The 27,119-nt window shown below is 39.5% G+C and overlaps 1 protein-coding gene across 2 annotated transcripts in view; it reads right to left on the bottom strand.

Annotated features, from left to right (window-relative positions):
- Nucleotides 1–27,119, bottom strand: part of LOC134528354 (opsin, ultraviolet-sensitive-like) — a 55,924-nt gene that overhangs the window by 6,266 nt on the left and 22,539 nt on the right. For both annotated transcript variants that reach the window (XM_063361913.1, XM_063361914.1), the window contains exon 2: nucleotides 3,934–4,064. In XM_063361913.1, coding sequence (XP_063217983.1) covers nucleotides 3,934–4,064 — 131 coding nt within the window. The remainder of the gene's footprint in view (nucleotides 1–3,933; nucleotides 4,065–27,119) is intronic.

A 27,119-nucleotide genomic window follows, 5' to 3' on the forward strand; every position in this document is an offset into this window, starting at 1 on the left:
GATGCTTTGTAGTTTGAGATTGAACTTATTGAAAGTTATGTAAGTTATAAGTGACTAACAAAACCTTCCATTTCCTTCAATAACAAAAACAAACACCACGTTTTCAAACGGGAACCGGAAATTCAAATATCGTGAGTGTTCTGTTCTTTTTCTGTGTCCGAAGTACACAGGTTGGGACAAAGAAGTTCAAATTGACGAATGTCTTCGGACCAGGTAGGTTCGGACCTTCGCCCACTTGACGCATGACGTCAGAGGGTCACGTGGACCAATCAGCGACGAGTGTCCTTCGGACACAGTTTATGACATTGTTATTGTAGTCGGGCCATTACTGTCTCAAAAGTATTTAAGTATCTATATTTATTTGTTTAGCTGCTGACATTAAATGTTATTAACTTACGTTTGAACAAATTATTCACTGAAAATGTTCTAATAACTACCAGCGGAAAAAAAAATTGAGTTTAATGGTTTATTAAATGCTGAACTTTCATGATTGTCAGTACAATATATCTTTACAAGATAAATTGTCACCAGTACGTAAGATTTCTTGTCCGTTAGCAGCGTCAACATGGGAAAGTATTTGACTGACATGCGGATAATTGTAAATCTCTCGGCCTGTTAATGGCCCGTCTACAATAGCAATGTCCTAAACTGTGTCCGAAGGACACTCGTCGCTGATTGGTCCACGTGACCCTCTGACGTCATGCGTCAAGTGGGCGAAGATCCGAACCTACCTGGTCCGAAGACATTCGTCAATTTGAACTTTTTTTCCTAACCTGTGTACTTCGGACACAGGAAAAGAACAGAACACTCACGATATTTGAATTTCCGGTTCCCGTTTGAAAATGTGATGTTTGTTTTTGTTATTGAAGGAAATGGAAAGTGTTGTTAGTCACTTATAACTTACATAACTTTCATAACTTTCATAAGTTCAATCTCAAACTACAAAGCATCAAAACAATAAACAAAAACATTTGGTTTGGACATCGCAATTGTGGACAATGTGACGTCACTCACATTCGGAAAAGGACACGGACCACGCACAGGTTCGGACTATTGTAGACGGGCTTTGACGGACGGACGCGACGGATCATTGATAATTTTGTCTACTGCCACTTCTCACAATAAAGCTGGACTCCCAATCATCCGTTTCATCCGTCTGTCCGTCAATCACGTGACCTGCAGCCAATCAGATGACCCGAAAAATTTCATCCGTCCGTCCGTCAAAACCTTGCCAAGCTGTAGCTTTTGACGGACCAACGGATGGTCCACCGCCTTGTTAAGTCGATCGTCTTCAATACGACTTTCCGAAAACAGTGTTCGATTTTTTAAATTTGCAATATATAGAAGGCTGTGTCGTATTGAACGATTATTATTGTCATAATAACGGTAAAGATTGCTTATGAGAATGAGCTTTTCGGAAGAAATGCTGATAAATTACGTCCGGGAAAGGGAGTATTTGTATAATATATATAGTAAAGACTATCGGGATAAGCAACTGAGGGAAAACGCCTGGATATAAAATTTATATCCAGGCGTTTTCCCTCAGTTGCAGTTACAGCTATTTAATAGCTTCTCTCTGTTTCCTTTGACGCAGTAATAAAAGAAGCATAAATTTATTTATTGCTGGCATGACTAATGTTATTTTTAATCCACTTGTCAAAGCACGGTTCCCGCCTGTCAACTTATTATCATTCATAAAAACAAAAGTTAATTATCCCAAGTAAATTATTTTCACCAAAATTTTTACCTACAATTGAGAAAGTATGTGGCGGAAAGTTTTAGCACTGATATTTTAGAATAGTGACGGACGGACGGGTGACGGACGGACGGGTGACGGACGGATGATTGGGAGTCCAGCTTAAAGCTGACTCACAATGATCCGTCACTCGTCCGCCATAATATTTTTCTACTTGGATGCTGCCAACCACTATTCAGGCTTATATTTTTAAGGAAATTTCTCTTGTAAAGGTTTACCAAATTATTTGTTTAAATACTTATATTTTCAAGTTCCCGTGCATTATTAATGTCGTGTTTCAGATTAATTATGTTTCAAAAAACAAACTCAAAACATGTTCATAGACAAGTTAAAAAAAAACACAATACGTAATACCTTAACCAATAATCAAACTAAAATACCTTTTCAAATAAAGACAATGCATTTCAGACTTTTTTTTAGGTTATTATTTCATCCGTCGGTCCGCCCGCCCGTCCGTCCGTCAAAAATGAAAAGCTTAGCAAAGTTTTAACGAACGGAATTTTTCGGTTCATCTGATTGGCTGAATGTCACGTGACTGACGGAATGAAGGGCGACGTAGTAACGAGACTTATCATTATGAGGCCAGCTATAGACTCGCTTGACAGCCAGGAGTCTTGCTGCCGGCGGTGGCGGGGCTCTAATATTTTGTAGATGCGGCCTTACCGAAAATAAGGGGGGGGGGGGGGGGTTGTTAGGTGGTGAGGTAGGTATAGAATAGTACTCTAGCATAAATGCTGGACAATTTTACAATTAAACTCTTGAAAACTATATTTTTAAGCTAACCTGGTACTTAAAATTCAACGGTTATTTTTCTAATTTATGTATGTTCATAAATTTTTATATTCTTTCTAGAAAGATTATAATCGGTGTTAGTTTTATAAATGTTAGCGATCAAATTACGACGAAATCGCATATTTTACACTGTGAAATCATGGAAACTCAATTGAAGTAGCATTTTAAATTATATGTGAATAAAAAAATATTATTTTTCCTTTTCTCATTACTGTACTTATTTTTTCAGAAAAAAAAAATCCTAGAAAAAAAACCAAGCAACTGAAACAAATGAACGGCGCAACTGCAGGCGGATGTGGAGGCCGGACGGCCGCGACAGGCGGCGTGTGATTTTCAAGCGATACGGGTTAGTGTCCCCGATGTCAAACGAAACGTTAGGCCCTGGTTCAATTCGTTCATCAGCTGTTCGTGAGCAGTTGTAGTCGATGTCCCGGTGGTTCGTGACCTTGGGAGCTCCCGTCGTCACAAGGCCCGTTCTACAGTGGCACGGAACATTTCACTTATTGCCTCTGCTGCTTCCACAATGCACGGAAACGTAACAAATGACAGTCAATGAGATTGAAATTCAAGGTTACGAAATACTAATGCGCATTGAAAAAAAAAAATGCTTTGAGATCATAGCACGCGCAGAATTAACATATAATAATGAAAATAAACGATAAAGAAATAATAAAACACTGGACATTGTTGTACCTGAAACAGTTGTTATCTTATTTATAACATAAACAAACATGGCTACCAACGCAGCCTACTCGGGAAGCCGCCTTTTCACAGACGAGAGAGCCAAACGCCCGATCGTGCATCTTCTTTTTTTTGTTCATTGTAAATAAATATGGCGGTGTTGATAAAAGGAAAGACCATAAACAAGGAAACGGTATTTATTTGTACGCCGCCATATTTTTCGTTTGCCGTGTGTCCGTGAATGTTTATTTTGGACAACTCATGATAACTAATGGTCAATTAGGTTAGGTTAGCTACATTATAAATACTTTAAAACATTGTGGACGGTTGATTTGGTTAGGATAGCTACATTAAAGATACTGTGAAATCATGTAAAACAAACGGTTTCCTAGCCCTGGATAGCTAGCCTACATATTAAAAAGTTATTTGCTAAGCAACCATAAAATGATCTTACAGTCTTTTTAATGTAGCTACACTTACCTAATATAACCAACCTTTCACAATGTTTTAAAGTATTTATAATGTAACTAACCTATCCTGATCGACCGCAAAATTTAATGCCACACCGGTTTATACAATGAGATAGAACGGAAAAAAAAAAAGCGAGCGTGAACTTCGGGGAACTTCGGGTAACTTCGTGCGCGGCCCTCTCGTGTGTGAAAAGAAGGCTTCCCGTGTGGGAGCTCGCGGCAGGGACGCAGTACCGACGTCTCCCAGCGCCGGGCCGCGGTGCAGGCTGTTGTATATGAGCATGGACGTCTCGCCGACCAGCAGGCAGTCGCTCACGGCCAGGTTCACCACCAGGATGTTGCCGGGCGTGCGCAGGCTGCGGCACCTGCGGCACACACGAGTCGAGGCCAGGGCTCTCACAGAGGGGGAAGCCTGACATGCACATCAAGCTCTGTCCCTGCCCGAACACACCCGAACAATTCACCTCCGGCCAACCTCGGGTTCATTCAGGGCCGTAACTAGGGGGGGGGGGGGGGGGGGCAAGCGGGGCATACGCCCCGGGCGCAAAGCTGTGGGGGCGCCGAAATCGCTTGCATTGTAATTCCTACTACAACTGGTAACTGGTAAAACGTTTTTGCATGGAAGTTACAGCAGCACAGAAACTGTTACATGTAGGTATGGAAAATGCTTAAATAGCACCATTTTTCCGTGGGAGGGCACCCGGACAGCCCCCCCCCCCACCACCCCCCGCTTTATTGGTGTGGTATGTGCAAAAAAGGAGGGGGGGGGGGGGGGCGCGCATGAATCCATTCATGCCCCGGGTGCCAGAGACTCTAGTTGCGGCCCTGGGTTTATTTATATATATTTATATTTCTCTGTTTATTTTAATGTAGCTATACTAACCTAACTAACCGTCCATTGTGTTTTAAAGTGTTTTAATGTAGCTAACCTAACCGACCACTTTCAATATTTGGATTCATTTTTCCTGCGCAAAAATAAAACAAATCCCGAAGTTGGCCGAAGGTGAATTGTTCGGGTGTAATCGAGAAGGGACAGAACTTGATGTACATCTTAGGCTTCTCTGACATAGCTACGAGGATACAGCCTATTCTTCTTGGGGAAGAACGTACGTAAGGGGGAGATGAGGGATATACAACCCTCCAAATTAAAAGAAAAATCTGTCATTCCCCAACAACAAAAGGAACGAATTTGAAAGCAAACAGCGGCGTGTTTCCACCCCCCCTTCCTCTTCATCACCTAAATAAAATTCTGCGTACGCTCTTCCAAGGCAAGCGGTATGTTATTTTTAAAAACCCTGAATTCTGAGATAAATATTGCCACTTATGAATAGTATACCAGTGCTTATGATTATGTCCTAATACGTGTTCAAAGAGAAGTCTTCTTTTGCATATTCAGCGAACATAAATGAAGCCATTCTTGGTCATTTTTTTAAAGCTGGTTAATGAGATGTATTATTTTTTAAATTAAAGATCTGGCTCAAAGAAGATAAGGGAAGGAGAAAAAAAAAAAGGGGGGGGGGGGGGTTTCACTCATATCTAATCTGCGCCCTTGCGTAACGCCCTTGTTTCAGGCCGGGTTTTATGAACTTCTCTAGAAACGCAAGAGTGCGAGCAGGCAACACGCACGCAACTTACGCAATATAAAACCATGATCGTGTATGAAGCAAGAAAGTCGCAACACGTCACAAACACTACAGCTTGAAATGGTAAAACTGTAGAAAAACATTTCTTCCTCGGCTTTTTTTTAAAAATAAGTATATATATAAATATATATACATATAATGTATATTAATCAATAATTCTAATCAAATATTTTCTGTGCGAAAGTTTAATAAGTGAAAATTTAATGCATTTATTAAAAACATATTCTATAACACTTTGCGTTCTTTATTCTTCAAAGTTTCTGAATACTTCACTTCAAATAAATAATAGGCGTAAAACGCAAGCCGAAGCGCAGGAAGTTGAAAGACGAGCAATGCTTGCACCGTTCAAGACTACATAATTATCACATATTTTTTCCCCCACGAAAATTTTAAAGCGTTAAAAAAAAAACACGTTGGTTCTCAAAAATTCGTATTGATTCAAGCGTGCAGGTTAATAATGGCAAGCTTACTCCAGCTTATCATATCAATCTTGTAACAATGTGGTCGCGTAAACAATTTAGACACAAAAAAAAATTTTATAGAGCGTGCTGAAAACTTGCCATTAAGAATTTTTTTCTTGATTTTAAATAACATTAGGTAACTCCTTTAGCGTCCTTTGTTTTCTACGGAAAGGGGGGGATAAATTCGTATCTGCCTTGCCCATTTATTTCTTCTGGGAGTGAACTCTGATTGGATTTGAACTACAACATTCGGCACAATTAATTCGAGTGCAGCTAGACTTTTTTTTATTACGGATTCGACCATGTTAGCTTGTGCTTAAGGTAAGGAAACGTGTCGATGGGAACTTGCTCGACCTGTAAGGCCATCAGGAAATCAGTTTTGTCATGCGTGGGGAAACTGGTCCGGAAACGATAGCCCAATTAATTATATACCGTTTTATTTATTGCTAATATTTACACTATTAATTAAATAAAAAACAATTAAAATGTCTGTCCACAAAGTTATCACCCCTTCATCCAGTTCACAGTTCACTCTCCCCACTGCAGCTCGGCTCGACATTGGCTATCCTTACTTCTCGTGTCTTACCGCGCACCCCTGTCCCTACACACTGCCTCCGCGCCCACTGTCCCCGATGCACCAGTCTCCGCCATGGAGCTAATATACAGTAATACATCCGGAGAGGACAAGGGAAGGCCAGCAGAGGATGCGAGGTGAAGCCGGGTATCGGCGTTTGTTCCCTGCTTCCTACGCGGGAAGAAAACGAACACGATCCAAACTTGCCTCGCGCGGCCGAAAAATCCTCCAAACTAAACTCGCAACAGCTCCGAAACTATCGAAACAATCAAACTGAACATTTTACTGGATTATCTGTAAACGTTTTTCCCCACACCGCTTTAATATATTTTTTTTTCGAAACATGAATACTTTCATTTTTAAAAATTAAATACCTATTTACTGCCAAACATTTTTGTGAATACGCAGAGTAAATTACAACATCGAGGAAAATTTTTTGTTTGCAATTATAAGTGCGGGAGACCAGCGTACGAAATTAGGAAGAACCATCAAATTTTATTTATATACCCCTCTTGACGCATTCAACCCCATACTTTTATTTTTCCAGAGAGTTGAAGTGAGAATAATTTTTCAGTGGGTAACACTACCGACATATGTCTTCGTAACGCACTTATTTTTGTTATTATACGTCTCAAATTTTATAATTTCATACGCAACGTTTATAAAAACGAATTCTTACTTACCTCATTTAATCTATTACAAATCTCTTGTAATATACGTGTATTAGTAGAAGTTAGAAGTCTTTTCAATATGTTCATGTTCCAGTCTACTTACTCAACCAACGTAACATGTAAACCTTAGCTAAACACTGGTAGATAATTTTTTGGAATAACTGTAATGCTATGCATATACTGACAATATAAGAAACTTTCAATTTTATTGTTTGCATAAGAATTAATAATTTTAAAAAATCATAGAATAGGCCTTTATAGACTGAAAACCTTTCACGTAGTTTCAAGTAGCGTACATAAAAGTTTTTAAATATATATAATTACCAAATATTTTTGATTATATTTAAGATTTTTATACATGTTACAACACACATATAATAACAAGCCTATATAGGATACTAGCTGTACCCTGCCACGCTACGCTGTGGCTTCTTACCTGAATGTAAAAGAACATAATCCGTTTAGTAAACTCCGTTGAAATCCATGAAAACAAAAGAATCAAGAGAAAACGCTTGTCTTTTGTTTTTATTAGCGGGATAAATGTTCATAAAAGTAAAACAGCAATAAAAAAATGAAGGAACGTTAGAATTAAAAAAATAAATAGCCATAAACCACATAGGAAAAATTTCGCATCGAATGGTGGTAGTTTCATGTCGATACGATCAGTGGTTTAGGCGTGATTGAGCCTCAAACGAAGACCATTTTCATTATATATATATAAGAGATAGAAGAAGAAGAAGATATAAAAAGAGACGCCAAATTTTAGCATTTTGTATTTATTTTCTCTGTGTGAATAAAATAACAGTTCTTAACGTAGTTGCAAATACTGTACTACCTATATTTAAAAATAAAAAATAAAATAAAAACTGACATCTTCACCATAACAATGATAAATTTGCAAAATAATTAAGGCACGTCTTTTAATGCTACGAAGCACACTCTTAAGAGAAATGTTTTAAACTTATGTTGGGATGTATCTAATATCTTAAAAGCATTGTGAAACCGTTCCTTTGAGGGAAACCTTAATATACCGAACACCATACCATCCTTTAATCGAGTTAGATTTTCACTTCTTAAGACCCATTTGTCTTCAAAATGCACTGTACACAATGCATGGTTTGGAGACGCAGTCCAATTTTTCCGCTTTGTCGCTTTTCCCCAGAGCTGTCGTTGATCGTCACGTTTTGGAAATCTATGAAAAAAGTAAAGAATTGTACTTACAACTGAAACAATTTCTCTTTGTTAATTAGTTTTCTTAGGTTTTTCGAAAAATTCGAAGATTAGTTACTTCTGTTTAAAACATTTGCCACTTTTTTCTGATGCTTCAAAGGTTTTGGGAATTAATTTAGTTAACAAATGAAAAAAAATCGTTATTACCTGTGAAAAGCTACGCCATGCGGCTTGGAATTCCATCGATTTGTACAGCCATATGCGCTACAGGAAATCACCATTGTAGCCGCACACCAGCGCCACTCAAACCTCAAGGACAAGTGGGCTGGGGCTGTGTTTGCAGTAGAAATACGCTCTCTTCCTCTTTCTTTTCATCCCTTCTTCGCAACCGGCTGGCTTCGCTCTCGCCCTACACATGTCCACTCCAGATCTTCTTACATGCTCCTTGGTCTCCGCACACGAGGCCCGTCGCCCGCCAAGGAGTCACTCGCCCTCTTCACTTCACTCCCCACTCCGCTGGATCAAGAGGCCGGCGTCGCCTTTAAACCCCTCATCCCCCCTCCATTCCCTTCTGGAATGATCCCGCACCATGTTGACGTGTCGCGTCATCAGGGTCGACCCGACGCCCGAAGCTCCCAGAACAGTAGCATCCTGTCCACGCCACTACGCGGCGGACCCCGGGAGCCAGACGGACGGCTCAGGGTGGACGGCAGAGCTCCGGGGAAGGAGGGTAGCACGGCCTCGCCCCACCTGGGCCTACAAGCCAGGCGACCGCTAGGAGGTCCAGCTGCCGTGAGCCCAGTACGTTAGTAACCTTATGTAGCAGCGAACATTTTAGGTGGCGAAACAGGAACCAAAATATGCCAACTTGATCTAAACCTTATTAGGTCGAAAACAATTTCTATAGTTTAATTTTCTAAACTTGTGTTACCGTTTCGCGCCACATCCGCGTGGCGGTAACTGTCTCGCTTAAGTTAGGCTTTATTTTGTTAAGATGGTAAATACTTTTCTTTGTGGTATTTATTTATTGCTACTTCATTTGGACTAGGCCTTTATGTTAAAGATTAATAATTAATAAATCCGTTCTTTTACGTGCGAGTGCTGTCGGTCTGGTTCGGGTGTTTCCGGACTGGGTAACGATGTGGGCCGACCGGCCAAACCGACACAGCTGACAATCGCACGGGAGTGAGAGCGGGACTGCTGTTCTGACTGCCGACGGGTCAACACGGGACTCCTGCACTTCTACCTACACCTGCTGCCGTCACGGGCCTCGCCGACGTCTCCAAGTAAGGAGTATCCTTCCCGTCTTGTTATTTGGGGCCTAGAGGCCGAAGAATTTTCAGAACTTTTGGGATGACTTTCTTATTTGGATATTCATTAATAGTCAATGCATGGAAAGCTGTGCGAGCTCCACGCATAGTTAAATGAAGAGGCGTGTGAGTAGAAACACGTTGCGCAACGCTAGAGTTAATATTTAAGGGATTTCCTGAAGTGATATTTTTGTGCACCGAACTTATACTTTTTTGGAACTTACCTGGTTAAAGACGTTTACGCCCTTTTGGACTTGTGAAGTGAGAATTCATTGCCAACACTCGAACGATTGATCTTTATGGGGACCCCTTTACCTTGTAACCCTTCTTCCTCCTTAATTGGAAGAGGGGTTGCGTCCCCGACTCACTCTGGGCGCGAAGGGAAAAAATAAATATTAAAACCAGGCATAAAAAGCTAAACAATATAAATTCCCCACACCACTGCCCAGGGGTCAGGCCAAAAAATTCAAAGGATATAATAGTAGAGTAACCATTAAACAAACAAGAGGCAAGACTTTGGACGTATGTTATTAAAAAATAGAAATTTGCAAAAATAATTTTTACTATACATAACCATACAAGCTTAGTTACAAAAGCTGACGTTAATAATGGCAGCATCTTATCCCCATTTGCGATACTAACAATAACCTTTAAAAAATCGTAAAAATATAAATACTGATAACAACAAGTATAAAAATATATAAGGGCGTGAGGCGTGGCCACTATAAAATATCAAAATATACTGACTGCCCTAATACCAAAAATCAAACAAGACAATCAATATAATATATAAATATATAAAAAAATATTACAATAATAAAACTGAAGTACAAAAAAATTTATTTAAATAAAGTTCTTAAACTCTCAATCAACGGTTTAGTCTTTCTTCAGATGTTCGTTGCTAAAGACTTGCCAAAAAAACAAAGTTAATATCCTAGGCGTGCGCTGGCTTCCTGACCTTCCTCACCAACTCCAGAGTCTAATGCCACGCCGGGCCATAGGTACGAATTCACAAAGGCGTGAACGATGATCAAAAAAAAATTATCTTATTTTTAAGGGAAATGTAGCAAAAACTCTTCACGTAACATAACCATGTTACCACAGAAGTATTTATCATCAGCTTCAAACAAAGTCTTACTTCTTTATTAACTTGCCAATGATTTTATAAAAACGTAGAATGGCCGCACCAACCAACATCAGGCTGCGCATGTAGTCCAATACCGATCGCATACATTTAATAATACTGCACAAGCTGATATATTAGCTAAATGCCAACTTTACGTATGCAAATTCCGATGACAAAGTCTCAAAAACAAATTGCAAAATGTTCGTTTCTTCCAAACTTATACTTTTATTGCAACTACAGGCAAACGGGCGACCTTTTTTAAGAAAATCCCACACTGGAACAACGTGTGAAAACAAATGGGCCTCTTCACCAAACTGGCTAATAAAAGTTCCGTCCAAATAAAATTTAGTATGGGAAAATACACAGTTCACTAGGTTTGCCAAAAACCACTGCAGTACCACGAGGGTAAAAATCAAAATTGCGGCCTCTCTTTACCTTGATAAGTTCAGTATCACAGGGCAATCCATTGCCCTGTCACCCAGCGTGGAGCCTCCAGCCCAATACTCTTCGTGGCCCGTTGCCGTCCGGCACACCAGTCCGCGCCGTCACATGGCTCTGTCCTCGACGGTCGCTCGGCACACTCCCTCGCCGGCCCAGCTGATTTTTTCTTCCCGGCAAGCCGAATGTCTGACGTCATCAGCCAACCGCCGGGCGCTCGCCAAGTGGTAATTACGTGAAACACAATCGATGTTCTTAAACTCATAATCGATAGCTACCAAAAGGCGTATAACTAATTAACAGAAACAAATATAATTAAAAAAATTTACAGATAAATTAACATTTATTAAAAAAGCGTAAAAATACGTGAAATAAAAAACCATATAAAACTAGAGACCAGCAACAAAAATAAATTACAAGTAAAAATGTGGCCCTGCCGGCCACAACCTCCGCCTTGAACAAAAAAAAAATTTAAACAGCAACCTTAAAAAACTAAAACGTCAAAAAAAAACCTTGGACTTGGAGACAAAGTATTCTCAAAAACTTCTAATCCAACAAACCAGCCCAAACTCAAACAAACAAACCTGCAACAAGGAAAACTTGCCTCCAAAGCCTCAGTCAAAATTTCAACGCTCAAAAAAAAAAAAAACAAGAGAAGGATTTTCCAACAAGTAACGGAAAAGACAAACTAAACTCACAAACCGAACAAACGGGATCTAAGTATGCCAAAACAAACAAACAAGCTCCAAAGTCAAGTCCGAAACGTATTAAACAAAACCTTCTCTCTTAAAACAAAAAAAAAAAACAAAAACTAAAGACCACTATAATTCCTGGTGCTGTTCTTGCTCCCGCTTCTTTTTAAAGCAAAATTTTTCTGAATGACCATTTTTGCCACAAAAACCACAAACAAATTTATTAACCTTCGAAACCGAGCAATCCTTAGCAAAATGCCCTACCTTATTACACTTAAAACAAGTCTTATCAATTTTTTCACTACCTGGCGTTTTAAAACAAACCGGTTTAAAATTGATTTTGCCTTTACACTTATCGAATTCACATTTAGCGTAAAAAATATTATCAACCTGGATAGCCCAAGTGTTGAGTTCCTCCACACTATTAGGTCTGCCAATAAATGCGCATTCGTGTCTGATGGCAGGATTTAGATTTTCCAAAATAATAGCTACAAAACGGTGATCATCTAACTGCAGACCAAATACATTAACGTGATTTCTAATATCCTGTATAAATTCTAAGGTGCTTTCATTTTCCCGTTGAAAACGGAAAATCAATTCCTTAATTAGATCGTCCTTCACCCTCTTAGGGCACAAATATTCCCACAAATTCTCTTTCACTACCGACCATCCAACAGACTTATTTATACCTGACGTAATCACGTCTCTAGCGATCCCGCTACATTTAGTCGAAATACACCTTAACAATTCTTGCTCATTTTGTAAACAACAATTAGTTTTCAAACTATCTACCCCCAAGCAAAACTTTATTAAATCTCTTGGCCCACCGGAGCATAAAGATGGCAACCTATCCAGTTCCTTAAAAAGCAATTTACTTTGCATAGCAGTATTCAATGAATTTACTTGGCTGATCTCCGAATTCTCCACATTTTCCTCAACAGGTTTTTTCCTCCCTTCTTTAATGTGGGTACTTAATTTCCTGCGTAAGGTATCAATGTCATCCTCCAGACCACTCTCTACTCCCGCTGCTTGCAAATTAGCGTAAACCTGTTCTTTGGGAAGTTTATAAATCCAAGAAACTGCCATTATTAAAAAAATCAAAAAAGTCAGCAAAATCGCAAAAGTCCAAAGTCTCTGCCCAGCAGAGTGGCGCAGGTTGTGACCCTTCTTCCTCCTTAATTGGAAGAGGGGTTGCGTCCCCGACTCACTCTGGGCGCGAAGGGAAAAAATAAATATTAAAACCAGGCATAAAAAGCTAAACAATATAAATTCCCCACACCACTGCCCAGGGGTCAGGCCAAAAAATTCAAAGGATATAATAGTAGAGTAACCATTAAACAAACAAGAGGCAAGACTTTGGACGTATGTTATTAAAAAATAGAAATTTGCAAAAATAATTTTTACTATACATAACCATACAAGCTTAGTTACAAAAGCTGACGTTAATAATGGCAGCATCTTATCCCCATTTGCGATACTAACAATAACCTTTAAAAAATCGTAAAAATATAAATACTGATAACAACAAGTATAAAAATATATAAGGGCGTGAGGCGTGGCCACTATAAAATATCAAAATATACTGACTGCCCTAATACCAAAAATCAAACAAGACAATCAATATAATATATAAATATATAAAAAAATATTACAATAATAAAACTGAAGTACAAAAAAATTTATTTAAATAAAGTTCTTAAACTCTCAATCAACGGTTTAGTCTTTCTTCAGATGTTCGTTGCTAAAGACTTGCCAAAAAAACAAAGTTAATATCCTAGGCGTGCGCTGGCTTCCTGACCTTCCTCACCAACTCCAGAGTCTAATGCCACGCCGGGCCATAGGTACGAATTCACAAAGGCGTGAACGATGATCAAAAAAAAATTATCTTATTTTTAAGGGAAATGTAGCAAAAACTCTTCACGTAACATAACCATGTTACCACAGAAGTATTTATCATCAGCTTCAAACAAAGTCTTACTTCTTTATTAACTTGCCAATGATTTTATAAAAACGTAGAATGGCCGCACCAACCAACATCAGGCTGCGCATGTAGTCCAATACCGATCGCATACATTTAATAATACTGCACAAGCTGATATATTAGCTAAATGCCAACTTTACGTATGCAAATTCCGATGACAAAGTCTCAAAAACAAATTGCAAAATGTTCGTTTCTTCCAAACTTATACTTTTATTGCAACTACAGGCAAACGGGCGACCTTTTTTAAGAAAATCCCACACTGGAACAACGTGTGAAAACAAATGGGCCTCTTCACCAAACTGGCTAATAAAAGTTCCGTCCAAATAAAATTTAGTATGGGAAAATACACAGTTCACTAGGTTTGCCAAAAACCACTGCAGTACCACGAGGGTAAAAATCAAAATTGCGGCCTCTCTTTACCTTGATAAGTTCAGTATCACAGGGCAATCCATTGCCCTGTCACCCAGCGTGGAGCCTCCAGCCCAATACTCTTCGTGGCCCGTTGCCGTCCGGCACACCAGTCCGCGCCGTCACATGGCTCTGTCCTCGACGGTCGCTCGGCACACTCCCTCGCCGGCCCAGCTGATTTTTTCTTCCCGGCAAGCCGAATGTCTGACGTCATCAGCCAACCGCCGGGCGCTCGCCAAGTGGTAATTACGTGAAACACAATCGATGTTCTTAAACTCATAATCGATAGCTACCAAAAGGCGTATAACTAATTAACAGAAACAAATATAATTAAAAAAATTTACAGATAAATTAACATTTATTAAAAAAGCGTAAAAATACGTGAAATAAAAAACCATATAAAACTAGAGACCAGCAACAAAAATAAATTACAAGTAAAAATGTGGCCCTGCCGGCCACAACCTTTTTATGAACTATAAAGAATCCTATAGGCTAGCTTTTCTATATGTATAATTTGGTAGATAATATTTTTGGTATTTATATGTTAGCTTTTGGTAATTGGTTACTTAGCAGGAATGAGCCATGATCAATATTATAATTATTTTGCTCAATAAATAAGACAAGTATGTTTCCATTTCTACTGTTATTTTTTGCTCAGCTATTTTTCTTTTGCCTTCAGTACGCACCGCTGGTAAAGAGGGGGGTTGCTTTACTGACAGGTTTTGATGTTTTTCATATGACATTATATTTGGCCCTCTCTTGGCGAGCGTGTGCACGGTTGTCAGCCCTGGTCTTGAACGTAGAGGCCAGCGATTATTAACACTTGGCTTGGCCTATTTAAAGCAAAAATTATTTAATGAAACGCCTTATGTAAATGTTGGTTGCTACAAATATGCTAATTATCTAGCTATCATAGTGCATTCAGCGGTATTTAGTATTTAATTAATTTTTTTGAGAATGCTTACAATAGTAGTAAAACTTTCATATAGACTACATAAATCTCCTCAAATGTGATTCCTTAACCAAGGCAACTTTTCCATTTCAAACAATGAATATTTTTTATAGCATAAAAATTGTTGAAAACAATACGGTGTCTTTCTGTTCCTGTTTAGCAATCATGGGAAAGAATCATGACGCAAACCGAAGCCAATGGAAAAAAAAATTGGTAATCAGTGGTCGAGTATGTAACGGAAATGTCGCTATCGACATGGAATCACCGTTGCTGGTAGGGTTCGTGTTTCTCTTGAGACTTTTCTTTCTTTCCATCTCGGATGCAATGTAATATTTGAGGCTTCATCAACTAAGTCTTTGCGCATAACCGCGTATGACGTATCAACACGATAGCTGCCGTAATTTTGCACAAATCACTTCCAAAATGTTACGTAAAATTTAGCAATGGAAAATCTCTGACGAGTTTGTTAATGGGCAAAATCTGTCGAAAGGGGTAGGAATGGAAAAGGATTTTTGAAAAACAGAAAAATGACTATAACTTATTTAATATGAAAAATATCTCATCCATTTGAACGTATAATAACTCGTAGGAGTAATACCCAAAATCTTTTGTCTAAATACATTTTGATACGACCAATCATAGCAGCAAGGGCTGGAAAAAACACGGCCTGCAGGACAAAAAAAAAAAACTTAACTACCTTAGTCTGCGGATCCGTTCGAATTGTGTGTAATCTTATATTTTTTAAATTCAAACCCTTTATCTGAAACAATTTTTGATAAGATGAATCAATGTTCAGAAAACAGGAGTACTATTAAAAAAAATCATTCCCATACCATGTACAATATTAAATTTGTTTGTAAAAACTAAAATTATTATCTACGACTTTTGCCCGAAAAAATAAATTTTCATACGACCAACCATTTCTGCAAGGGGTGGAAGAAACAAGTTTTGGACAAAAATAATTCATAACTCCCTGAATAGGCCCACAGTAGTATGTAAATGTATTTCCGAGATCAGGCCTCAGGCGGTGGTGCTGTGGTGCCGACCGCCATATTGGATTTGTGACGTCACGACGGCAAAAATTCCTCAAAATTCCTCAAAAATGACTCAAAATGACTCAAAATTTCCCGTTTTCGAGGGAAAAATTCCCGTTTCGAGGAAAAATTAGGATTTCAAAAAACCACAAATATCTTTTGCCTTAGAAAGAACACAAATTCCTAAAATAGGCTTAAGCATCCTTAACTCAAGCCTCAGTTAAGCCATTTCTAGGAATAAGGATACCATGACCTTTGACCTTGACCCCGGCGGCCATCTTGGATCCGCCATTTTGGATGGCGTCATTGTGTTCTCGAAAATTTCGGTGGCGTGTTTTCCGCCATATTGGATGATGACGTCACCGTTGCAGTTTCCGTTACGGTCGCCATCTTTAACTTTTTTATTTATTATCCGATTTTAATGAAAAAAATTCCAAAATTCATCAAAAAATTAACGTATTTGAATTCTGTTTGATTATATCGATGTACGTCCTTGGTTCGATTCCCGACGAGAGTAAACAGTCGATCCTTCCTCCATGAAAGCTACCTAGACTGATCTATCACCACCAATACCAAGGTATATATCGTCAACTGGTTTGACATCATGTCCGACATCTTGTCTTCATCCACTGGAGACCACCATCTTGTTTTCGTCTGCTAGAGTGTGCCGATATCATGTAGTATAATTATCTGGTCACCACACCTTTGGCCTTGACCTTGAACTTTGACCTTGACCTTGAACTTTGACCTTGACCTTGAAATTTGACCTTGAACTTGAACTTTGACCTTGACCTTGAAATTTGAATTTGACCTTGACCTTGAAATTTGACATTGACCTTGAACTTTGACCTTGACCTTGAAATTTGACCTTGACCTTGAAATTTGACCTTGGCCTTGAAATTTGACCTTGACCTTGAAAATAGACCTTGACCTTGAAATTTGACTTTGACCTTGAAATTTTACTTTGTCCTTGAAATTTGACTTTGTCCTTGTCGAACATAATGGATCCGACATTTTATGTTCACTACATGCTACCAGGAGCCACCACCTGCTGGAGTACGCCATATTGTGTGTGTACTTGTATTATAGAGTACATTTCCATCTGTATAATTTTATTCTAACCCGCTACAGTGCAGTAATCATTTATTATGGAGGTGTCCCCCGCCATCTTGAAATTCGGCCGCCATCTTGAAATAATGTAATAATGTAGCTAGAAAAGCGGTAAAAAATCCAAAATTCATTAAATAAATTAGTAATCCATATAATGATTGATTGGATCGACTTAGGTCCTTGGTTCGATCCCTGGCCGATACAAAACAACTTTAATTTAAAAAAATACTAAAAAAGTGTTAGGTTTGAGAAAATAAAAACACCACAAGTTCTTTTAAAAAAAATTTATTACTTAAATTCAATACACTACTACAAGTACAAAAAACACTGACAAATTACCAAAGCCTCGGGGATTCCTCGATTCAAACAGTCTTCTTATTGTACGGACTAAGCCTTTTACATGACTTTAAATGTCTATCCGATCCGTTCATCACCACAGCCAGAGACGGACTGAAGTTCATAGCACTTATATAGTCTCATTAGCCGGTACAACACATGAGTCAAATCAATAACCATGTTCATTATACGTCTCGGAGCATTTTTTATAATGACTATGTAAGCTATCGAGACGTGAAATTAGTTTATTGCACTTATTGCACTGAAATTGTATTCTTTGAACATTATTAGAACAACCGCTTCTTTCCTGTCTGCAAGCATTTGAGGTGATAGTAAATGATGCACCACAGTTTTTGCACTGATGCGAAGTACGCTCTTCATTAATTGAAGTATTCAATGCTGATGAAACTTCAGCTGATGGTGGAACAGCACATATCGAAGTCTCCTCCAGTGTTGTCAGAGGCGTTGCCAACGGGATCTGCACCTTCTCCGTCGTAGCTGTCGTAAAGGTTCCCGTAGACGATGGTACAACCTCCGAGTTCGACGTTAAAGTCGGTAAAGATGCCATCGAAGTCTCAAGAACAGGCAATTACGCGATTTATGCACCAGATTAAACAAACTAGATGATCCTTACACCGCCGACGTCAGTAACAAACTGAGCGTCCTGCTGTCTAGGACTCGCTTATATACATTAACCGGTTTGAATAATACGCTAGTCAAATCAAGAACCATTTACAATAATACTAGAGTCAAAACAACATTAAATATAGAAGCACCGACAACGAAAAGGCAGAACATTTGGAAGCACCGACTACGAAAAGGCAGCACTTTTGACAGCACCGACAACGAAAAGACAGCACATTTGGAAGCACCGACTAAGAAAAGGAAGCACATATGGCAGCACCGACAAAGAAAAGGCAGCACATTTGGGAGCACCGACAACGAAAAGGCAGCACATTTGGAAGCACCGACAACGAAAAGGCAGCACATTTGGAAGCACCGACAACGAAAAGGCAGCACATTTTGGAAGCACCGACAACGAAAAGGCAGCACATTTGGAAGCACCGACAACGAAAAGGCAGCACATTTGGAAGCACCGACTACGAAAAGGCAGCACATTTGGGAGCACCGACAACGAAAAGGCGGCACATTTGGAAGCACCGACAACGAAAAGGCAGCACATTTTGGAAGCACCGACAACGAAAAGGCAGCACATTTGAAAGCACCGACAACGAAAAGGCAGCACATTTGGAAGCACCGACTACGAAAAGGCAGCACATTTGGGAGCACCGACAACGAAAAGGCGGCACATTTGGAAGCACCGACAACGAAAAGGCAGCACATTTGGAAGCACCGACAACGAAAAGGCAGCACATTTGGAAGCACCGCGAACGAAAAAAAGGCAGCACATTTTGGAAGCACCATCGAATAAGGAAGCACATTTGAAAGCACCGACAACGAAAAGGCAGCACATTTGGAAGCACCGACTACGAAAAGGCAGCACATTTGGGAGCACCGACAACGAAAAGGCAGCACATTTGGAAGCACCGACAACGAAAAGGCAGCACATTTGGAAGCACCGACAACGAAAAGGCAGCACATTTGGAAGCACCGACAACGAAAAGGCAGCACATTTGGAAGCACCGACAACGAAAAGGCAGCACATTTGGAAGCACCGACAGCGAAAAGGCAGCACATTAGGAAGCACCGACAACGAAAAGGCAGCACATTTGGAAGCACCGACAACGAAAAGGCAGCACATTTGGAAGCACCGACAACGAAAAGGCAGCATATTTTGGAAGCACCGCGAACGAAAAAGGCAGCACATTTTGAAAGCACCATCGAATAAGGAAGCACATTTGAAAGCTCCATCAAAAAAAAAGGCAAAAAAGGAAGCACAATTTGCGAGATCTAAGTCTTAATTAGAAATCAGAATACAAGAAATAAAAACAATACATTTTTATAATTTAAATTATTTATTTCTTTACATTATACAAAAGCAAGTAAAACAAGCCATTATTGTATGTAGCCAGCTTTCCTCAGTTCCTTGAGTATGAAGGATATTTCTTTGATGCACGAATAGTTTCCTGCACAAAGCGAACCATGTAGAAGTCTTAGCCGGACAACCAATATGTTTGGATCTTTCCATGATGTGTAATCATTTTCTTCTACCACCATCTTCCTTGCACGTTTATAATAAATATTATGATCTCTGGTGTCTTCCGTTTTACCACCAACCTCAGGGTAACTTTCATTTTTGAGACGGTGATCATCACAAGCCTGATCAGATTTATTTAATATATCACGTCGTTTCCATCGTTTCGGTCTCAGGACACCACCACATTCTTCGATCTTGTCAGCTTTAGGTGCTTCATCATAGTCTATGTCTTTGTCAACAGCCTCAGAGTCACTGTAACAATCACCGTAGAAGGAATCGTCTTCACCCAATTTACCGTAATAATTCGATGTTGATGATGTTGAAGTGTCTTCATCGTCTTCATGCTTCCTTTTTAGGAGTCCATCATTTCTACAAAGTAGGAAAGATCTACTTGAATTCGGCTGGAATATATTCTCACTTTTCACGTTAAGGATTCTTCCACTGTCTTCATTCTTCCATAAATCATCAACCTCCTTCAATTTAAGTTCTTTGTCGAGATCGGAAGAGCCAGGAAAATTATTTTTGTAATGTAGATCACTCTTCCTTAGTCTAGTAGATTCATCGTTGTCCTCTAGCTTGTACGCAGGCTTGGCGTTACAAGTTCTGCCATGTCTTTTTAAGCTCTCTCTCCCCGTAAATGACTTGCTACATCGAACACAACTTATCATATTGCGTAGTGGATTTTTAACACAGTCATTCTTTTCGTGTTGTCTTTTATTTTTTCTCAAGATAAACTCTTTGCTGCAAAACTCACACCTATGTTCTTTCGATACAGCGTCAGATCCTAAATCGGAATTCATATTAGTTACCGAGACCAATGCCAGATGCAAACTAAGAGTTTAAATTAATAACCATTACTTAAATACAATTTTTTAAATATTTCGTCAGCGAGAGTTAATTTATCTTATGCAAAGGTACTTGCCGCAACTAGTTCCGCTTTTCAACATCAGATGACGTCACGTATTGCTTGCAGGTAAATAATATTTATTTCTTTTATGCAGGATGCGGGATGCTCACTATCGATCGCATAAGAAGGATAGCTACGATAGTCTCCAAGGAGAAGGAAGTTCGTCCTTCCTGCTAGTGCTTCTCAGATTTCTCACGGTCCACCCTCTTGGATTGCGACGTCACGGTGGCCATAATGGATGAGTGTGACCTTGAACTTTGACCGAAACCGCAGGAACGATCGCAAGCACACGGATTAACCATCAAAATATAAACAAGAATAATCGAGAGCACACGGAGAAAACCACCATAATATTGACAAAAATAATCAGAAGCACACGGAGAAAAACGGCACAAGTTTTCTTTGATATCATAAAATTTCAGGGTAAAAAAATTTTAAAAATAAAATTAAAATTAATAAAAAAAATAAAAAAATACATAAATATATTCTGCTAGCTTGTGAACTTCTCATTGTTGAACAAAGATAGAGTTCTAGTACAAGACAGAATTTTATGTATTTTTTTATTTTTTTTATTAATTTTAATTTTATTTTTAAAAATTTTTTACCCTGAAATTTTATGATATCAAAGAAAACTTGTGCCGTTTTTCTCCGTGTGCTTCTGATTATTTTTGTCAATATTATGGTGGTTTTCTCCGTGTGCTCTCGATTATTCTTGTTTATATTTTGATGGTTAATCCGTGTGCTTGCGATCGTTCCTGCGGTTTCGGTCAAAGTTCAAGGTCACACTCATCCATTATGGCCACCGTGACGTCGCAATCCAAGAGGGTGGACCGTGAGAAATCTGAGAAGCACTAGCAGGAAGGACGAACTTCCTTCTCCTTGGAGACTATCGTAGCTATCCTTCTTATGCGATCGATAGTGAGCATCCCGCATCCTGCATAAAAGAAATAAATATTATTTACCTGCAAGCAATACGTGACGTCATCTGATGTTGAAAAGCGGAACTAGTTGCGGCAAGTACCTTTGCATAAGATAAATTAACTCTCGCTGACGAAATATTTAAAAAATTGTATTTAAGTAATGGTTATTAATTTAAACTCTTAGTTTGCATCTGGCATTAGTCTCGGTAACTAATATGAATTCCGATTTAGGATCTGACGCTGTATCGAAAGAACATAGGTGTGAGTTTTGCAGCAAAGAGTTTATCTTGAGAAAGAATAAAAGACAACACGAGAAGACTGACTGTGTTAAAAATCCACTACGCAATATGATAAGTTGTGTTCGATGTAGCAAGCCATTTACGCGGAGAGAGAGCTTAAAAAGACATGGCAGAACTTGTAACGCCAAGCCTGCGTACAAGCTAGAGGACAACGATGAATCTACTAGACTAAGGAAGAGTGATCTACATTACAACAATAATTTTCCTGGCTCTTCCGATCTCGACAAAGAACTTAAATTGAAGGAGGTTGATGATTTATGGAAGAATGAAGACAGTGGAAGAATCCTTAACGTGAAAAGTGAGAATATATTCCAGCCGAATTCAAGTAGATCTTTCCTACTTTGTAGAAATGATGGACTCCTAAAAAGGAAGCATGAAGACGATGAAGACACTTCAACATCATCAACATCGAATTATTACGGTAAATTGGGTGAAGACGATTCCTTCTACGGTGATTGTTACAGTGACTCTGAGGCTGTTGACAAAGACATAGACTATGATGAAGCACCTAAAGCTGACAAGATCGAAGAATGTGGTGGTGTCCTGAGACCGAAACGATGGAAACGACGTGATATATTAAATAAATCTGATCAGGCTTGTGATGATCACCGTCTCAAAAATGAAAGTTACCCTGAGGTTGGTGGTAAAACGGAAGACACCAGAGATCATAATATTTATTATAAACGTGCAAGGAAGATGGTGGTAGAAGAAAATGATTACACATCATGGAAAGATCCAAACATATTGGTTGTCCGGCTAAGACTTCTACATGGTTCGCTTTGTGCAGGAAACTATTCGTGCATCAAAGAAATATCCTTCATACTCAAGGAACTGAGGAAAGCTGGCTACATACAATAATGGCTTGTTTTACTTGCTTTTGTATAATGTAAAGAAATAAATAATTTAAATTATAAAAATGTATTGTTTTTATTTCTTGTATTCTGATTTCTAATTAAGACTTAGATCTCGCAAATTGTGCTTCCTTTTTTGCCTTTTTTTTTGATGGAGCTTTCAAATGTGCTTCCTTATTCGATGGTGCTTCCAAAATGTGCTGCCTTTTTCGTTCGCGGTGCTTCCAAATGTGCTGCCTTTTCGTTGTCGGTGCTTCCAAATGTGCTGCCTTTTCGTTGTCGGTGCTTCCAAATGTGCTGCCTTTTCGTTGTCGGTGCTTCCTAATGTGCTGCCTTTTCGCTGTCGGTGCTTCCAAATGTGCTGCCTTTTCGTTGTCGGTGCTTCCAAATGTGCTGCCTTTTCGTTGTCGGTGCTTCCAAATGTGCTGCCTTTTCGTTGTCGGTGCTTCCAAATGTGCTGCCTTTTCGTTGTCGGTGCTTCCAAATGTGCTGCCTTTTCGTTGTCGGTGCTCCCAAATGTGCTGCCTTTTCGTAGTCGGTGCTTCCAAATGTGCTGCCTTTTCGTTGTCGGTGCTTTCAAATGTGCTTCCTTATTCGATGGTGCTTCCAAAATGTGCTGCCTTTTTTTCGTTCGCGGTGCTTCCAAATGTGCTGCCTTTTCGTTGTCGGTGCTTCCAAATGTGCTGCCTTTTCGTTGTCGGTGCTTCCAAATGTGCCGCCTTTTCGTTGTCGGTGCTCCCAAATGTGCTGCCTTTTCGTAGTCGGTGCTTCCAAATGTGCTGCCTTTTCGTTGTCGGTGCTTTCAAATGTGCTGCCTTTTCGTTGTCGGTGCTTCCAAAATGTGCTGCCTTTTCGTTGTCGGTGCTTCCAAATGTGCCGCCTTTTCGTTGTCGGTGCTCCCAAATGTGCTGCCTTTTCGTAGTCGGTGCTTCCAAATGTGCTGCCTTTTCGTTGTCGGTGCTTCCAAATGTGCTGCCTTTTCGTTGTCGGTGCTTCCAAAATGTGCTGCCTTTTCGTTGTCGGTGCTTCCAAATGTGCTGCCTTTTCGTTGTCGGTGCTTCCAAATGTGCTGCCTTTTCGTTGTCGGTGCTCCCAAATGTGCTGCCTTTTCGTAGTCGGTGCTTCCAAATGTGCTGCCTTTTCGTTGTCGGTGCTTTCAAATGTGCTTCCTTATTCGATGGTGCTTCCAAAATGTGCTGCCTTTTTTTCGTTCGCGGTGCTTCCAAATGTGCTGCCTTTTCGTTGTCGGTGCTTCCAAATGTGCTGCCTTTTCGTTGTCGGTGCTTCCAAATGTGCCGCCTTTTCGTTGTCGGTGCTCCCAAATGTGCTGCCTTTTCGTAGTCGGTGCTTCCAAATGTGCTGCCTTTTCGTTGTCGGTGCTTTCAAATGTGCTGCCTTTTCGTTGTCGGTGCTTCCAAAATGTGCTGCCTTTTCGTTGTCGGTGCTTCCAAATGTGCCGCCTTTTCGTTGTCGGTGCTCCCAAATGTGCTGCCTTTTCGTAGTCGGTGCTTCCAAATGTGCTGCCTTTTCGTTGTCGGTGCTTCCAAATGTGCTGCCTTTTCGTTGTCGGTGCTTCCAAAATGTGCTGCCTTTTCGTTGTCGGTGCTTCCAAATGTGCTGCCTTTTCGTTGTCGGTGCTTCCAAATGTGCTGCCTTTTCGTTGTCGGTGCTCCCAAATGTGCTGCCTTTTCTTTGTCGGTGCTGCCATATGTGCTTCCTTTTCTTAGTCGGTGCTTCCAAATGTGCTGTCTTTTCGTTGTCGGTGCTGTCAAAAGTGCTGCCTTTTCGTAGTCGGTGCTTCCAAATGTTCTGCCTTTTCGTTGTCGGTGCTTCTATATTTAATGTTGTTTTGACTCTAGTATTATTGTAAATGGTTCTTGATTTGACTAGCGTATTATTCAAACCGGTTAATGTATATAAGCGAGTCCTAGACAGCAGGACGCTCAGTTTGTTACTGACGTCGGCGGTGTAAGGATCATCTAGTTTGTTTAATCTGGTGCATAAATCGCGTAATTGCCTGTTCTTGAGACTTCGATGGCATCTTTACCGACTTTAACGTCGAACTCGGAGGTTGTACCATCGTCTACGGGAACCTTTACGACAGCTACGACGGAGAAGGTGCAGATCCCGTTGGCAACGCCTCTGACAACACTGGAGGAGACTTCGATATGTGCTGTTCCACCATCAGCTGAAGTTTCATCAGCATTGAATACTTCAATTAATGAAGAGCGTACTTCGCATCAGTGCAAAAACTGTGGTGCATCATTTACTATCACCTCAAATGCTTGCAGACAGGAAAGAAGCGGTTGTTCTAATAATGTTCAAAGAATACAATTTCAGTGCAATAAGTGCAATAAACTAATTTCACGTCTCGATAGCTTACATAGTCATTATAAAAAATGCTCCGAGACGTATAATGAACATGGTTATTGATTTGACTCATGTGTTGTACCGGCTAATGAGACTATATAAGTGCTATGAACTTCAGTCCGTCTCTGGCTGTGGTGATGAACGGATCGGATAGACATTTAAAGTCATGTAAAAGGCTTAGTCCGTACAATAAGAAGACTGTTTGAATCGAGGAATCCCCGAGGCTTTGGTAATTTGTCAGTGTTTTTTGTACTTGTAGTAGTGTATTGAATTTAAGTAATAAATTTTTTTTAAAAGAACTTGTGGTGTTTTTATTTTCTCAAACCTAACACTTTTTTAGTATTTTTTTAAATTAAAGTTGTTTTGTATCGGCCAGGGATCGAACCAAGGACCTAAGTCGATCCAATCAATCATTATATGGATTACTAATTTATTTAATGAATTTTGGATTTTTTACCGCTTTTCTAGCTACATTATTACATGATTTCAAGATGGCGGCCGAATTTCAAGATGGCGGGGGACACCTCCATAATAAATGATTACTGCACTGTAGCGGGTTAGAATAAAATTATACAGATGGAAATGTACTCTATAATACAAGTACACACACAATATGGCGTACTCCAGCAGGTGGTTGCTCCTGGTAGCATGTAGTGAACATAAAATGTCGGATCCATTATGTTCGACAAGGACAAAGTCAAATTTCAAGGACAAAGTAAAATTTCAAGGTCAAAGTCAAATTTCAAGGTCAAGGTCAATTTTCAAGGTCAAGGTCAAATTTCAAGGCCAAGGTCAAATTTCAAGGTCAAGGTCAAATTTCAAGGTCAAGGTCAAAGTTCAAGGTCAAGGTCAAATTTCAAGGTCAAGGTCAAATTTCAAGGTCAAATTCAAATTTCAAGGTCAAGGTCAAAGTTCAAGGTCAAGGTCAAATTTCAAGGTCAAGGTCAAATTTCAAGGTCAAGGTCAAAGTTCAAGGTCAAGGTCAAAGTTCAAGGTCAAGGCCAAAGGTGTGGTGACCAGATAATTATACTACATGATATCGGCACACTCTAGCAGACGAAAACAAGATGGTGGTCTCCAGTGGATGAAGACAAGATGTCGGACATGATGTCATACCAGTTGACGATATATACCTTGGTATTGGTGGTGATAGATCAGTCTAGGTAGCTTTCATGGAGGAAGGATCGACTGTTTACTCTCGTCGGGAATCGAACCAAGGACGTACATCGATATAATCAAACAGAATTCAAATACGTTAATTTTTTGATGAATTTTGGAATTTTTTTCATTAAAATCGGATAATAAATAAAAAAGTTAAAGATGGCGACCGTAACGGAAACTGCAACGGTGACGTCATCATCCAATATGGCGGAAAACACGCCACCGAAATTTTCGAGAACACAATGACGCCATCCAAAATGGCGGATCCAAGATGGCCGCCGGGGTCAAGGTCAAAGGTCATGGTATCCTTATTCCTAGAAATGGCTTAACTGAGGCTTGAGTTAAGGATGCTTAAGCCTATTTTAGGAATTTGTGTTCTTTCTAAGGCAAAAGACATTTGTGGTTTTTTGAAATCCTAATTTTTCCTCGAAACGGGAATTTTTCCCTCGAAAACGGGAAATTTTGAGTCATTTTGAGTCATTTTTGAGGAATTTTGAGGAATTTTTGCCGTCGTGACGTCACAAATCCAAGATGGCGGTCGGCACCACAGCACCACCGCCTGAGGCCTGATCTCGGAAATACATTTACATACTACTGCCCACTATTAAATCCATTAAAATTGTTTGTAAACCTTATAACTATGATATAAAAATTTTGTCTGACACATTTTAGATACAACTAACCATTGTTGCAAAGGGTGGTATAAACAGGTATTAGAGAACAATATGGGTTTGAATAAAAAGAATAAATAAAAATGCCGTGTCATGTACAGATACAAAATAATCATATCTTTTTAGGAGGTAAAATATCTCATCAATTATAATTTATTGTGAACACTCTAAACATTT

This window comes from Bacillus rossius, chromosome 1 (assembly GCF_032445375.1).
Source record: "Bacillus rossius redtenbacheri isolate Brsri chromosome 1, Brsri_v3, whole genome shotgun sequence".
Taxonomy (NCBI): domain Eukaryota; kingdom Metazoa; phylum Arthropoda; class Insecta; order Phasmatodea; family Bacillidae; genus Bacillus; species Bacillus rossius.